Source organism: Ahaetulla prasina, chromosome 1, assembly GCF_028640845.1.
Source record: "Ahaetulla prasina isolate Xishuangbanna chromosome 1, ASM2864084v1, whole genome shotgun sequence".
Classification (NCBI taxonomy): Eukaryota; Metazoa; Chordata; class Lepidosauria; order Squamata; family Colubridae; genus Ahaetulla; species Ahaetulla prasina.
Genome location: NC_080539.1, coordinates 95,953,506 through 95,970,636, shown reverse-complemented (window position 1 = coordinate 95,970,636; position 17,131 = coordinate 95,953,506). Strand labels below are relative to the sequence as shown.

General features: G+C 34.2%; 1 protein-coding gene across 1 annotated transcript in view; it reads right to left on the bottom strand.

Moving 5' to 3' along the window:
- The window catches only part of SYNE1 (spectrin repeat containing nuclear envelope protein 1), a 363,177-nt gene that overhangs the window by 244,983 nt on the left and 101,063 nt on the right, over positions 1-17,131 (bottom strand). The window contains exons 23-32 of the mRNA XM_058172424.1: positions 16,304-16,438; positions 15,418-15,576; positions 14,181-14,389; positions 13,692-13,800; positions 12,524-12,688; positions 10,635-10,802; positions 8,730-8,906; positions 7,154-7,294; positions 5,675-5,835; positions 2,707-2,857 (exon numbers count right to left, since the gene is read on the bottom strand). Coding sequence (XP_058028407.1) covers positions 2,707-2,857; positions 5,675-5,835; positions 7,154-7,294; positions 8,730-8,906; positions 10,635-10,802; positions 12,524-12,688; positions 13,692-13,800; positions 14,181-14,389; positions 15,418-15,576; positions 16,304-16,438 — 1,575 coding nt within the window. The remainder of the gene's footprint in view (positions 1-2,706; positions 2,858-5,674; positions 5,836-7,153; positions 7,295-8,729; positions 8,907-10,634; positions 10,803-12,523; positions 12,689-13,691; positions 13,801-14,180; positions 14,390-15,417; positions 15,577-16,303; positions 16,439-17,131) is intronic.

The window sequence follows — 17,131 nt, the reverse complement described above, 5'->3', positions numbered from 1 at the left end:
TAAAGTCAATATAAAACAAAATGCAAGTAATTATGTCTAATTATTTATGATTGCCCTAAAATATGATTTTCAGAATTACTATGAACAGCAAAGATATTTTGAGTGAAAGCATTCTTAATTGAAAAAATATATACGATATTAATTATGTCTTGACCTTAGCTACAACTAAAATAGTTTCTGTTCTCAGAAAGAGCTTCATCATCTCAGGTTGCTTCTGATCCTGAAGACTGGGTTAGTCTTATAAATGGTAGGATTTATGGTGTTGGGACTTCAGAAAAAAGAGGAGAGTTCACAGAAATAGTCTCTCCCCTTGTGATAGAACCTTTATTTTTAAGATCATGCTTTACTATAATGTAATGTAAATTACATTATTTGTAATATATTCATAAACAGCTGTCATGCATGTCTTTCATTTGAATTTTATTTATTTACTTACTTTTCAGGTAAGGTCATATAGTTGTAAACATATGGAGACAATTGGTATTCTTCCCTTTAAATAATTTAACGCTTCCCGCTCCTTTATTATATGCTAAAGCAAACTGTACCCTTCTTGTTGTATTTTAAAGAGGAAAAGCGATTTCTAACTGTAGTTTTATAGGTTAGTATAATGGAATTTATTCATGTCAATCATTTATCTTTAAAAACTTAAGGATTTATAAAAAGCTACTTTTATTTTCAATAAGTGGTAAAGAACAAAGGAGAGAACTATCAGAGAAGATCTTATTAACATGAGACAGTTCTGTGAGAACCACATACTTTAACTTAAATCCAACAGTAGCCATCTTTTATATTTCCACATTCAAAAAATATGGGTAAATAATGATGCAAGCAGAGACATCACCCTGCCAACAAAAGTGCATATAGTCAAGGCTATGGTTTTCCCAGTTGCAATGTATGGCTGTGAAGGTTGGACCATAAGAAAGGCTGAGTGCCAAAGAATTGAGGCCTTTGAACTCTGGTGTTGGAGAAGACTCCTGTGAGTCCCTTGGACTGCAAGATGATGAAACCTGCCAGTCCTAGAGGAGATCAACCCTTACTACTCTTTAGAAGGCCAGGTCCTGAAGATGAAACGCAAATACTTTGGTCACCTAATGAGAAGGACGGACTCACTGCAGAAGAGCCTAATGCTGGGAAAGACTGAGGGCCAAAGAAGAACGGAACAACAGAGAATGAGATGGTTGGATGGCGTCACTAAAGCAGTAGGTGTGAAATTAAATGGACTCCAGAGGATGGTAGAGGACAGGAAGGCCTGAAGGAACGTTGTCCATGGGGTTGCGATGGCTCGGACACGACTTTGCAACTAACAACAACAAATTATTTATTACGTCCCCACCCACTTGAAAGAAATGTTGTTCTACCAACATTCCTAAACGCCAACTGCCTCTCTCCTATGCATTTTATGATCACAGTGTTAGAACTTTTTCACTCAAAATTGTGAGTGGTTGACCCTAACTAATGTAATAAGGCCTTGATGAGGCCAGATAAAAGTGTTTCCTTGGTTGTTATTATGTAAATCAGCATTTTATCTTAAAATGAAATATATGTAGCCCTCAGTTAAAGACTGTGCTATGTAGTGACTTTTCAAAGTTACAAAGGAGCTAAAAAAATAATTTTATCATATTCCCGCAGTCATGTGCTTATCATTTGTAAGCTTCACAGCTGGTTTCTGACAAGTAAAGTCACTGGAGAAACCAGCGTAAAATCACTAGTCACAGTCACATGATATCTCACTTAATAACAGTAGCAGAACTGAGGTTGTTAGTTGACTTGGCAGTAGAGCTGTAATTTTTAATTATAGCCATTAATTGAGGACTACCTTATCCTTACTGTGAAGGCAATCATCTTATTATACATATTACATAAAGCATTCAATATTATTAATATTGTAGTACAACACATGTTGAGATAAAGGACACCATGTTGAACTTCAGATAGTTAAGCCAAATAAACAAATCTTCTATCTGTACTTTGAGGGGCATAAGGTAGATAAATCCACCATACCATGGAACAGTATATATCTGTGACATACCACAGGTATGTCTTCCACTGCCATATATCCAGTGTCTATTCTCATCACAACAGTCAATTAAAAAATAGTAACATCTAGGTCTTTTTCTCTACACCTGGACTAACAGTATTTTTACTTTAAGAAGTTTTAGCAGTTTGATAGGGAAGTTATAAAGAAGTTCTAGGAATATATATGTGTGTGGTAACACTCCAGAGGAAAAATAGAATCTAGCATATAATATAAAGAACTCAGAGTATGTAAAAAAGGTTTAACTACCAATACTGAATCCAAGCATTCCTTTATTATTTCAGCATTACTTGAGAAAATACACAAAATTATACACAATTTATCTAACATACTGGAATAAAATACTGTAGCTGAAATACAGATTACAATAGAAATCATTCTACATTCTGTGAAAATATACCCAGGATGATATTTTGCATGTAAAGAGCATCACTCAAAAAACAATCCACTGAACTTTTCACATATACCAAAGCTGTTTTTTTTCCATTTGATTTAAACTTTAAAACTTTATGTATTTTATTTTAAACTCCTGCAAAACCTTTTGCGTTAGAATTTTTATGTCAAAGCATGTCTGCAGCTGTTAAAAGCCTACTCCTCTGCTCTGCAGATTTTTAATGGCGGGGAAAAAAATAAAACAATATTTAATGTTACATAAAATGCGAACCAATCACCTTAATTTGGCTGATTTGCACATCCAGGGAAGATGATGGTATTTCCAAGGCATCCAGCGCTTTTTCTTTTTCATTGATCCAGAGGGACAATGCTTCAAATTTTTTCCCAAACTGATCCCACTTGTCTTTCACCATTTCCATGGTTTTAATACTAAAATCAACCATATTTAGTGAAAAAAAAATTAACACTATTATGGTGTAACTATGCTCGTTCTCTTACATGTCCAATTTAAATAAATGCTTACATAATGGCATGTCATTTTAAAAAACCAAACCACAAAATGCCTGTTTCTAAATTTACATTTTTAGCATCCAAGGAATCTGATCTTAATCACCTTCAGAGTGTAGGAAGTGATATATTTCCCCCATTTTCTGAAAAGAACAAAACTGGTGTGGGAAGTAGCAAATCATCTTCTGAGATATTATTTTCAAAGGTGTATTTTTAGAGCAGCATGGAAATTAACCACCTACCAGCTACCACATGGGTGGTTTTTAAATAGCTTATTTTCAGTTAAAGATTGTTACTGTTTTAAATGTGGTGTAATACAAGTGCAAAGTTAACCATTAAGTGAGCTGAAGTTTTGATACTGACCTACATGTCGCAGTTATCATGAAGCCAGGGGAAAACAGAAACACCACTGAAGATTCTGAATATGTTCATTTAATTCTACATGGAATATTCTTATTTGTTAGTTTATTGATCAATGTGCAAGCTGATTGTTGTAATAACCAAAGCAGATATTAACTTTATAGGGCAGGTATACTTAATTGTTAGCCATAATGGCTTATTTTTGGCTCTCCTGATACGTGACTCTATCCATAATGCCTCAATACTGAAGCTCGCAAGATAAATTAAAATTTAAAACAACTTGCTTTATTGCAATGTGTGAATCCAGCGAATATTTTTCTACTGCAGGTGAAAAAATGGCAGTGTGTTTACCTGTATGTACAGTTTTGCACATATTTTTCGTTGAAGCTATTTGTCTTCCTAATACTTTCACCACAGAAACCTCTTTCCCAAAATGCAATTATTTGTTAATTTTAAACTTTAGCGAAATCTTGAAAGTTTATATGGAACATCTAATCAGATTGCAGTAACTGTAAATTATAATTGAGAGCCAATCTTTTATTTACAAACATCCCTAATAAACCCTTCACTTGCACTTCTAGTTAAAATATTACCATTCCTTTCCACTTCATCTGTTTTAACAAACTATTATATTATGATCAACCACACATATTGTGTTTATGCGCATTAGAAGAAAACAAGAATGCTTCCCCAAAATTCTGTGGTGTGAATGAAAGTAACTGAAATACCAAAAGAATAAATATAGCTTTCTGTATGATTGATGATAGTTTCTAAATCTAAATCTTCATAAAGAAGATTGTTGCCTGCACTGAAGTTGGGCATTTTCAAAATCCCTTTTGCAAGTCTACACAGTATGCAAATGAATTAGAAACCATAGAATTATACAACTGAACCATGCATTTGTGCAAACTCATATCCAAAATATTTAACTAGCCAGGTAGATATGCATGCATATTTTGTTAAAATAACAACCATCTAGTTTCAGCTAGCTATATTATGTTTAACTAAGTATCTGTTCTAAACTTGTACTAAAAAGGATCGGGACCGATCCAGTTACTTAGGTATTTCAAAACGAAGAGGAAAAAAAATAAGGTCACACAATGCAGTTCAGAGGCAGTAAAAGCAATGCCTTTCTTTTCTATTTGTAATAAAGGAGAAATAAGTTTAAATAATTTACAAAGCAAGAGTAGGATTCATGGAAAACAATTATTCTTTTTATAATACTTTAGAGAAGACAGAGCAAATGGAAAGGATGAAATCTACAAGGAAAAAAAATCATATTAAACTACTAAGCAGGGGAATGGTTATGTTAAAAATGTAACTCCTTTCTAACACATTAACAACTCTGAATGTGGTAAACTCAATTGTTTATGTGCCTTAATGGAAAAAGGAATGTACAAGAATAATAAAAATGAATGCAGGGTTGTTATTTTTTTGCAAATAATTCACTGGCAAATGCTAAGAGTTTTTGTGGTCTAGAATATGAAATGCTAGAAAAATATTCAAAATACCGTAATTTAATTCCCTGCTCAGGGATCAAACAATTTTGAACACATTATTAAATCAGCCTCATGAACTTATTTGTAAAATGGGAATAATATTGCCCTGTCTCCTAAAGTTCTGGCAAAGATGAAATAAAGTATAAAGCATTAAATACACTCTGTGATAAAAGTTGCTATATTTTTCCTTTTATATAGCTTTCAGGGTAATGCTTTCTAATTTCCAAATTCTAGCAGCCAGATCCTAGTGAATAAATACAAAGGGGAAAAAAGAAATAAGATAGATAGACATTTTATCTATCAGTTGTAATAGCATGAGAAAAAGGAATAGGGCACATTTCAGGCAGAGAAAGGCACAGTTTATGTTCTCATGCACTAAGCTGAACTGTAAAGAAAAATATTTCAAAAATCAGATTGATAGTAGATTTTTCTAAATGCCCTGAGGCACTTTAGGATATGACATTATTTATCTGTGCTAACATCTGTCAAATAATTTTCTGTTTTTATTCCTGTAACTGAATATTGACGCGCATTATTATGACTTTATTTTTGTAGTCAATTCAAAGTATTTCTCTCATTGAGAGGAATCAGGCTTAATGCATAAAATTTGATTCACAATGGCTCCTTCACACAATTATAAGGACACTTAAAGGACCAAGGATATAATTTTTTTCCAATTAGGGAATGTGTTGATGCTTTCTTTTTTTCTCAGATCTTCCACCACACTTGGTATTAAAACAGTCGTTTCAGATAGATAAGTTATTATTTTATGACAGAGTTTTATAAAGTCTTTTAAGACTCAACACTGCACTAATATAAGGCAAAAAAAGATACATTCCTTGTGTCAGGAAACAAATATTATGACTATTTAAGGACATACTCTTCTTCAAGTGTAGCTTCTACTTTTTTAACTTGTTCCTGAATTGACTTTGCTTGCTGCTGAAGGCTCTCCTTGCTCCTTTGACCAAGCTGTATGGCTAAAGACTTCTTGACCAGATTCTCTGCTTCCATGGCCATGGCTACGGTCTGCTTGGAAAGTTCCTGTGAAAAGGAAGAAGCGCAAGTTAAACATCATTCTCAGTAACATTTTGCCAACAAGTGGCAGTTGTTGTTATTATCATCATCATCCATGATCACACAATCATCCAGATGTTTAGACTGGGATTGGCATTTATACCCATCAAGTTCTTCCCAAAGACCAAGGAGAGGCAGAAATTATTGTTTGATGGTATTACATGAGCATCGCTGGATGTAAACTGTTCCAGTAAAGCTGCCTTTTGCAATTGACTGATGGTGCTTTTGTCAATGTCAATGGTGTTCAAGTGGTGCTCCAGATGTTTATTATGGATTATTATGAGCCGTGGTGGCATAGAGCTTAGAATGCAGTGTTACAGGCTAATTCTGCCAACTGCTGGCTGCCAGAAGTTGGGCAGTTTGAATCTCATTGGCTCAAGGTTGACTCAGCCTTCCATCCTTCTGAGGTCGGTAAAATGAGAACCCAGATTGTTGGGGTCAATATGCTGACTCTATAAACTGCTTAGAGACAACTGTAAAGCACTGTGAAACGGTATATAAGTCTAAGTGCTATTGCTATTGCTATTATTATTATTGGAATTTGTTCCATATTCCTGTAAACATGAAATACCAAAATAGGTTTTTAAAAATTATCAGTTCAAGAATACCTGATTTAAAAGGAGGAATTCCTCACTATATGCAACTTAAAGAGACTTTTGCTAAATAATGCAGAATTTCCTTCTGTTTGAGTTTTCTCAGGACTGGAACCATTCCCAGCGTGATTGTAACATTTCTTTATCAATGATTCATATTTGTACTGCTATTAGAGCATAGTTAACTTGAACTGCATAAAGAAAAGGATCATGGAATTTGCATGTCATCTTTTCATTTCCGGGGGTGGGTGGGTGGGTGGGATATGCATCTTTTCAACCTGGGTATGTTCTGTTTGGCCCAGATTGATCCTTTATTATTATTATTATTATTTTTTTGTTTACATTTATACCCCGCCCTTCTCCGAAGACTCAGGGCGGCTTACAATGTATAGGGCATATTAATTTATTTACAGCATTTATAAGGTATCACAACTCAACAACATTCTGGATGACTTATAGAAATAATCAGCAATAGATGCAAAACATAAAGGGAAAGGATACTTAGCTTTAAAACCAATTATCTTAATATTGTTTAGATATATCTTTATTTTAAAGTTACTGACTTACCTGCTTGACCATCACTCAAGACAAGGACTCACTAATAAAATACACATTTTTTTTTAACAAAAAGAAATACATAAGAATCTAATACGATATCAGACAGAACAGTAAAAGTCCTCCAGGACACATACTTTTGTCTTTTCTAATTCTGAGGACAAACTCTCCAAGCTGCTAAAACTTAAGATGCGTTCAAGGGCAGAGCTCGCATGACTCAAATACTTGACAATTGTTTCTTTGTCCCTTTCAAACTGTTCCCATGTGTTTATTGTGAGCTACAAAAAAAGGAAAAAGGCAAAGTGACAGAACAATAGAAGAAGGACAGAAAATTAAAGTTCATAATTAACATGCATGAATAATGAATTTTTCTGGCTCATACAATTAAGCTGTGTTAAACATATTTGCCAGAATTTTCTTTATCCTGTTCAAAACCAAGACTTGTGCATTCTATTAGCAAAGATCAATAGGAAGTCTAAATGTAGGACATAATAGCAGAAAGTCTTCTGTACTGCGATGACAATCCTATGTGAATTCAATGATATATTCTTGTAATTATTTAGGTAATAAGTCTGTTTGCCATTCCACTCATCCAATGTAATTTTTCCCAGTAGCTTTTCTGTCTGCTAGTAGTCCTGGTATTTCCCAGTTGTTTCCCTACCATATACTATCAAAGTATGACTTTTGTCAAATTAGCCAAGTTGCTTGGTGTTACACCTTAGCTAGGTTTTATACTACATACTAAAATAGCTCCTAAACTTTAATTATTAAACTCTATACAAAAAAAGCCTTATAACTGGATTAGTACTAATATTTTAGATTATTCTCAAGCCTTAAGAATAAAATAACTGTGCAAGAGCCATGTGAGAATGGTTTATACTAGTGTGGTTCTCCTCTTTTAAAATCTGTCTTTCCTTATTTGGATAGTTCAAAGATACATTTTGTCCAACATTCTTTCTCACAGTAGTTAATGAAGTCCTAAGAGAATTCCACTTCTGTTTTTGCATGCAAAAAATAGCATCAGAACTTTTAGAATAATTATGTTGCTTTAAGTGAGTTAATTCCCTATTTAAATGTTTACATTGTCTTGTTAATTGGTTTTATCTCAATGTTCCTAGAGATTTATGTATGCACATGTGTTATAGCATATATATAATTTTTTAAACTTATAGTGGGCTTCAGAAAATTATTTTTATAAAGCATGTCTTCTAATCATGGATAGGCCTAGTTTCTATGAATTTGTCAATGCCTCCTTCAATAACTTAAAGTTGAGGGCCATTCATTAAGTCTGGTGATACCAGTTTTGCAGTTAAATTCTAGATTAATCTAATACTTGAACTTCATAATCGTATTATGAAAAGTTAATAATTTCTCAGAGTAAAAAGATAAGGATGGCCTGCAGTCAGTCTCTATTCCTGGTGGCTACATGGACACAACCATGCAGGTCTCTTGACAGAAATACTAAAATAGCATTACTAGAGGGGAATAATTTATTTCCCACTTTAGCCTACAGCTATAACCTGGTAGCATCTAATTGGGATCCCAACCATATACCCCATTAACCTTCTGACAAGATTGGCTGGCATCTTGCATTTAAAACCTGAGCTAAGCCCCGAAAAAAGCTTTCCAGAAAACATCTCATACTAAATATAAAGCAATTAAGGAAAGTGACATTTATTTATTTCTCTACAGAGTTATAAGAAGAATATGTACCTGCAATTGATCTCCACGTTGTTCCATAGATTGCTGCATGCTCTCTAATGTACTCTCCAACTTCCATAAATCTTCTTGCACAGCAGGAGACAGACCACCTTCAATTTGTAACTCTTTACTGTGGGCAATTTGCTGTTGTACATCTTGCCTTTTTGCATGAAGCCTTTTTGACTTTTGCTAAAAACAAACATTTAAAAGTATTGTAGTCAATAAAGATGCATTGTCTTAACGCAGAAATAACTGCACTGTAAGCATATACAAAGGTGTTTAGGGAACAAGCGTTATATGATCTCTGGTCATTTACTGAAACACCAGAAAGGTCTAGTTCATCTATAATTTTCAAAACTTTTTAGAATTACACATCTAGAATGGTAAAATTCTCCATTTTTTTTTAATACAAAAAGATCACTTTTGACATCTGATACTAAATTGCCATGGGGGAATACAAAAGCAAATCTGATTCAGCCTTTCTTAGGATTTAACTTGTGTAATAAGGCTTACTTCTGTGTGGTTATCACATCTGCAAGTAAAACAGTGGCCCCTTGTCAGATAACCAGGTCGCTTCCTTGTAAGGTAAGGCCCGGGAGATATTGTTATGTTAGGCATTTATTTAGTAAAATAATTTGGATCTGCTCAGAGGTGGATTCCATCCAGCCAGATTCTACCAAAATGACTGGAATGCAATCTTCTCTAGTTATCTAGGAAGAGCTTTAACAAGTTGATCCTGAGAAATTAGACATGGTTCTTGGTGCTGTGTGTTCTGCCACCTATGTTTTAGATTCATGTCCCTTCTGGTTGGTTAAGGTGCCTTAGGAGATGGCATCTATTTGGGCTCAAGCAGTGGTTTTTGGTTTTTTGTGGAAAGGGGTGGTTTCATTTGCCTTGAAGGAGACAGTGGTCCATCTTGGATCCAACAGTATTAGCTAACTTCTGCCCAGTCTCTAATCTTTTCTTTTTAGGGAATTTTGTTGGAAAAAAATGGTAAGTGCACAGCTTTAAAGCCCCGGAGGATCAGGAGCTTCTTCATCTTTTAATTTTCCATGATCCATTATCCCGGACGGACCTAGTGCACAGTTTAGGTGTCCTCATGACTGCTGCTCAAAAAGCAGGAAGCAGCCATGACTTTTGCATAAATCATCTTCTGTTCCCTCAACCAGTTAACCAAACTGACACTTAGCAGGCAATATCTTAGATTCAGAAGCCAGGTCACAAGGTTTCTGATATAGGGAGGACGGCTGAAAGGGCATAAAGGACTGAAATCATAAACATGGCTCTTTCCATACCTTAGTTATCTACATGTGACTACTGATAGCTTAAACCAGAGGCCCCTTTCTCCTCTCCTCCTCCACACTCCAGGAGCGTCTTATTCTCTTACAGTTCCCCTTTCCTTCCTCAAGGCCAGTCTAGCAGCTGGCCTTAAACTGTTGCCATAGAAATGCCAGAGAAAAGTTTGGTGAGAAAATACTCTCAAGCAATCTAATGCCACTGCATTATATTAAACACGGTCTGAGAAATATGCGACCACAAACACCATTATCATACAGTTTGCCAAGATGATGGCAGTTCCTAATTTTCCCTGTATAAATTGTGAAAAAGGGCCATATCTTATTAGAAGAATGATGACAAGAATAGAGTGGGAAGAGAAAAGGAATAACAAAAAGGCACTTTGGCAAAGTACACTTCAAAAAGGTTTACGCTTTTCTCTTTTAAAATAAGTATTAAATGCTCACTTTCAACATCTTATTATAGAAAATTATAATATCCCATCTTTCCAAATTCAACCTGTATGAAAAGGGTTCTTAACTATTATCCACAGTTCAGATACTGGTATTAGTCTTTGTAGCAACAATAATATATAAGGATTTGTTGGACATTCATTGAAAGCTGATGTGTGGGCGATTGTACCTGATGGTAGAGAAAGATTTGCTGGGCTTGTAACAAGTTATCAACATCTAAGATTTTTTCAACTTCTGTCTGAGCTTCTTTTGAGTTTGTGATCAGTTCTTCTAATGTGCCTTTTACTTCTTCGGTGTATTGAACGCAGTCTCCAACCGCACCCAATGTCTTCTCAATCTGTATTCAGAAACATATTAAAGCTCTAAAAATATCCAGTGCCAAAGAAGTACGACTTACGATTTAAACAAAATGCAATACAATTATATATTCAACCAATTCACTTTGTGGTCTCTATATTATTTTCCAATTATTTGACAGTAATAAAATATACCCTTACTATAATCTATAAATAGATTTCTCCTATTCCACTGCATTCTATTATTATTTTGTGAGTTTACTTTCTGCTACCTGACCAATTTTCCAGGTTAATTTGGAAATATTTACAATTAATTGTAGAACTGCCAAACCTTTTTTCTCCTATTCTATGTTCCCAATACCATACTCATTTTCTTAAAATAAATGTTTTTGTGCTCAAAACAACACTTGCCACTTAGCAAACAGCAAACACCAACAGAACTTTTCAGAAATACAAAACTATTGCTTGACATAGTGTAAGCTGCCCTGAGTCTTCGGAGAAGGGCGGGATATAAATGCAAATAAAAAAAACAACTATTTAGGAAAAATCTCTCAAAGCAAATATGCTTGGAAATTGGAAAAGAGAAACATATTGTCAATAGCACAAGTGAATAGAGGATGGAGAAAGGGGAGCAGGAGGAAAGAAAATTGCTAATGGGAAGAATAATATGAATTTTGGATTTTTTTTTCTCCATAGTGCGCACAACTGTGTTTATTTTTATGCCTATAGCATATTAAAAAATAATTGCTACCAACCTGCCTTCCATTGAGGACCTGTATACTGCACGAATCAAGAAGAGGGCCGTGAAAATATTTGCAGATCCCTCGCATCCTGGACATAAACTGTTTCAACTCCTACCCTCAAAACGACGCTATAGAGCACTGCACACCAGAACAACTAGACACAAGAACAGTTTTTTCCCGAAGGCCATCACTCTGCTAAACAAATAATTCCCTCAACACTGTCAGACTATTTACTGAATCTGCACTACTATTAATCGTTTCATAGTTCCCATCACCAATCTCTTTCCACTTATGACTGTATGACTATAACTTGTTGCTGGCAATCCTTATGATTTATATTGATATATTGACCATCAATTGTGTTGTAAATGTTGTACCTTGATGAACGTATCTTTTCTTTTATGTACACTGAGAGCATATGCACCAAAACAAATTCCTTGTGTGTCCAATCACACTTGGCCAATAAAATTCTATTCTATTCTATTCTATTCTATTCTATTCTATTCTATTCTATTCTATTCTATTCTATTCTATTCTATTCTATTATACAGATTTGGCATAAAAGCGTATGTGATTATGTGCTTGAATCAAACATTATATTACAGAAAAGAATCCCTCCAATACTTTTATATGCAAACTGTATAACTTGAGTAGAAAATACATTTAAGAAAACATACACAATATATGCATCTAAGAAACAAAAGTTGTGGCTCTCATGTGTTTAGCACACATACATATATGTTGAAATATAATTTCAAATGACATGGAAATTCAGGGAAGTACTTTTAGTTATCATTAGATATGCAATTACATACATAACTCTACAATAATTCTGTTATTTTTTTCTTAATAGTATTCAGATGCACCTAGGTATTTGAAAAACACTGATTATTGTTGATTATAGTAACATTCAGACTATATTGCTAAAATACAACAGAATCTTACTGATTTTCTATAACTGAACACCTAATAGAAAAAAGGACAGCTTCTGGAGTGAATGTAATATAATTACAATATACCTCTGTCAACAAGGCTAAAATTTTCTTAAAGTCACTAGCAAGTACTGAAAGTTCATCCCCTTGTTTTTTTACTTCATTCTCAGAAGAAACCTCAGATAAGGCAACAAGCCTAGATTTCAACCAGATGATAATTTCTCCCTTCTTGCAGGCATCTTGCCTAATTTCCTGAAACAGAATCAATATAAAAATTAGATGCAGAAAACAAGCATTATTAGAGTAGAAGTCAGGGAGAACTGGGTTTACATTTGTTTGCATGGGTAAGTCAGCTAAGGCTGTATCAGGACCCAAGCTTCTATCAAACAATCTATAAAACATGTCAATAGATTGAAAAAGCCAGTTACGATACTAGATTAATAGTCACAAGCCAATATGCTCAAGCATAACAATTACTTGAGGATCCCTCTCCTATGCAAATCACATTGGGACATCAATGAAAAACTATTCAATCAGAAGAATACAACTCTCCATGATTACGGAAATGTAGCTTTTCTGCATAGAGAAATCCATGCAGGAAGTCTTTCTTATTCAGATAGTAATACTATCTGGACAACTGGCAGACTGTATGCTGTATGGCTTGCTGTATGCTGATCCCACAGCTTGGACTAAAGAGAATAGACTGCTTCTCCACTGCACACTTAGTGTGCATAGTGATACTTATATACATGCAGCCATAATCCCAAAATGTCACTTCTTTTTTGTGCAATGCTATTCATTCAGAAACTATTACTATTAGTGCTGCAGGTTAAGGCTGGGGTCTATTTTGGTAGATTGTCCCAATATATTTTTGTGGCACATTTTTTCTATTGTAAAGTATGTGAAAAAAGTATGTACTTATCATTCTAATAACATTTATTGGTACAATCTTGTCTTGAAATAACCAGTGAGTTTTCAAAAGCTTCTGAATTACATCGTACACATTTTTTTTCTAAAAGGTAGAATTTCTAGCCAGAGTACTTGATTTTATTTATCCTGGAAATTCCAGTTCCTTTTATATTTTACTATTTCTATAACATTATTTACATCTGTTGTAAATTATATGACCTAGCTTTAAAATGCCAAAAGCAGAGAAAGGTCAGCTTGCATTATCCACTTCAAATCAATTCATCCACTTCAAATCAATATGTTAGTATTACAAGAACATATCCATTTCAAATCATTTTTAATATACCTCTATTGATGTTTTAAAATGTTTGTATTTAGTAGTATCAGCTGAACCATTCTTAATTGTTTTAAGTTGTGTTTCCTTTGATGAAATCCAGCTTCGTAATTCAGAAAATCTGAAACATAGCCATAGAAGGATAAGCAAACCTCAGATGAACAATAGTGGGTGAATTAATGAAAAATGTTTCAAGGGAACGCAAGAAGTTAGCATCTGAAGTTTCGGCATAGCAAAGGATTTTAATCAGCTAGGGAGGAATGTCGCTTGTTTAAATGGCTGAAAATTCCAAATGAGTAACTCATAGCAATTTCCCCAACTATTCTAATCTAGATCCTATACTTCTTATGTGTATTGCTCTTTGATGTTCTATTCATACAATTTAAAACATTAAGTGCTTCTGACAAGCAATATAGTATTTACAACATTAAAGGACATTATAGTTCTAGTTCAGTACTTTAAATCCATGCCTTCTATGTTGCTGTTCATATAGTTGTTTACCTGTTCTTGTATTCTTGCCATTTGTCTGGTTGATCTATTAGTTTCGTGTAAGTCCTGGCAACTTGAGTTTTAAGTACACTGAGATCTTTTTGGCTACTTTCAGATGTCATTTTAATTGGATCCCATTCTGGTAGTTTCAAGCACAATTCTTTAATCAGTTGCTGTCGTTTTTCACATAGTTGTAATGGCCCTTTATCACCAAAAAACATCTGATGGCATAAAAGAGAAATACTTGTTCACTCCACTGATATAAAAAATAACTTAAAAATCTAATTTCTACCTGGTGTTCAAGAACTAAATGCATTCACTATTTTTTTAAAATGTTTTAAAAAATGGTCAAGATACTTCATTACTGTGAAGAAAATGGCAGTGCTTTTTAACTTTTTGATTGTGGAAAAAAGTTTAAATTCCTTCAGTTTCAAGGTATCCAGAAGGCATTTTTCCCAAGCATTATTGAGATTTTATATTTAAGATAATTTAGCCATCTGTTAAAAATATCTAATGAACTGTCTAATTGTATTGATCTGGAAATATCATGAGAGATTTTATATGTAGTACAATACAATGCATGTCACCTAAGAAGTAAGTTTTTCAAATTACAGCATTATTAAATCAGTATATAAATTGTGTTAATACTGAAAATGGTGCTTTCGATTACTTAACAATAATAAACAAGGGTCATAGAAAAACAATAGATTCTGGAAAGATACATCAAAGAAAACAGCAACATATTTTGTCAATCATATTTCAAAATGAATTTGGTTGTTTGCATGCATAAAAATTCTTGAAATAACAGTTAAGCTCAAAGAAATGTAAGCCACTCAGAGTTGGAATGGGTGGCTGTAGAAATTGAATAAATAAATAAATAAATTACAAATTTCACTGTATCAATATGAATGAAACATGATATTTTAATTATATTTTTTGTGAATCTAAGCTCTTATTGTTCCAAGTAAACATTGTTCATAGAAGTTGCACAAATATGCTAAATAGTAATGTAAATGAAATTCTAAGATCAATACGCAATAGATCAATCACTACCATAAAATACTGAAAAAAATCACACACTCATATTTTTCATATTGGAATCGTAGGTATAATGCCAAGCAAAAAAAATTTTGGAACAGGACAGCAATGTTTTCTATACTGCATATTCCTTTATTTTTAAGGAGTCAAGGCAGATAACAAAATACAGAGGAAAAACTCCATGGCTATTTAAGGAAAGAGGTAGAATTACCTTGTGCTCCATAATTATTTTTTCACTGCTCTCCTTGGTCATGAGCTCATGCTGGCGAGTGAGTTCAGTGTGACATTCTTGCACTGTTGCTAGGAATTTGCTTTTTTCCACTTCTATTTTTAAGCGGAGTAAATGGTATGGAGCTTCTGACTGGAGATCCTGCATCATAATTAAAAGTGGGGAAAGAAGTTAATATAAGCCACAGTCAGTTCTCTTTTAAAGAAATTATTTATAAAGGTATAAAACAAGCAAACCAGCCAACACCAAATCAGATCATTAGTTTCAGAGGCAGTAACTAAGGTGCTTTAACTTGTTTTTCTGAACAATTTCAGGGGACTAGCTTTCTCTGAAAATACAATGCAATGTTACACCATGAAAGAGAACAGAACAAAAAAAGTTGTTCATGCACCACAAAAACACAGCAGAAACAAGAAGCGTAAAACATGAAATAAAATAATTGTGTAACTGATCACATTATGATTAAAAAAATGCTTTTTAAGATGATTCGTTTCTGGTATCTTTAATTAAGAAAACAGAGTTGAGAAAGTACACAAGAATTTTTCATGTTGCCTGGACAGGAATAACAGAACAATAACTGTACAAGTGACTCTTCTTACTCCGACAGAATGGATTTTGTGGCTGTGTACCTTAAACAAGGAGAACTAGTTTGGTGTAGTGGTTAAGGAAATAAGCTAGAAACTAGGAAATTGAATATTTTAGTTCCACCTTAGGTACAAAGCCAGCTGGGTGACCTTGGGCCAGAGTCAAGGGCAAGGGCAAACTACTTCTGAAATCTTGCCACGAAAACTGCAGGAACTAGTCCAGGAGCCAACAGACCTGAGGGCCTACACACAACTTATAACTAAAGATGGTTGGCAAAACTCACCTTCCATTGCTTGTGCAATTTCCGCACAGCTTCCTGAAGGGTGTGTTGCTCTTGCTCAGGAAGGATGTCAGTAAGTTCATCACAAGCTTTCAGGAAAGCATTGAGCACCCTTTGGTCCAACTGACTGAAAAATTCCTGGTTTTGAAATTTATGACATTTTTAAATGTTAATATTGTTGCTAGGGAAAGCAGAAGGTTAATTCCAAAATTTTATACTATGTATTAATACAGGAAACTTAGATGGTACGATTGAGGTTGATCTTATAAATGATAACTGGATGCAATTTACATCTGTGCTATTTTGTCTTGAAAAATATGGAGGTGGGTAGACACTGGCCACAGAGAGAGTAGCAATAGCACGTAGACTTATATACCGCTTCACAGTGCTTTTACAGCCATCTCTAAGCAGTTTACAGAGCCAGCATATTGCCCCCAACAATCTGATTCCTTATTTTATTGACCTCAGAAGGATGGAAGGCTGAATCAACCTTGAGCTGGTTAGGATCTCCATTCTAACCACTGTGCCACTACAGCTCTATAAGGCTAGGTTATAAGAATAGGGCTAGGCTAACCCTTTAATTTCTATATGACCACCAACAAGAAGCTGCAATTTGGATGTAGAAGTTTTTTTTCTTATGCAGAAGGCACTAAAGATCAGACTAAAGAGCAGAGCAGAGGATTAATACTCTGGATCTTAGAAGGCAAAAGTTCCCTGGATGTCTTGTCTGGTTTTATAACTAAGCAGCCTCAGGCCCAATTAGCACTTGGATGAAAGAACATCAGATAATATCTAGGCTTTTATCTAAACTGGGACTTTCAAAAGCATCCT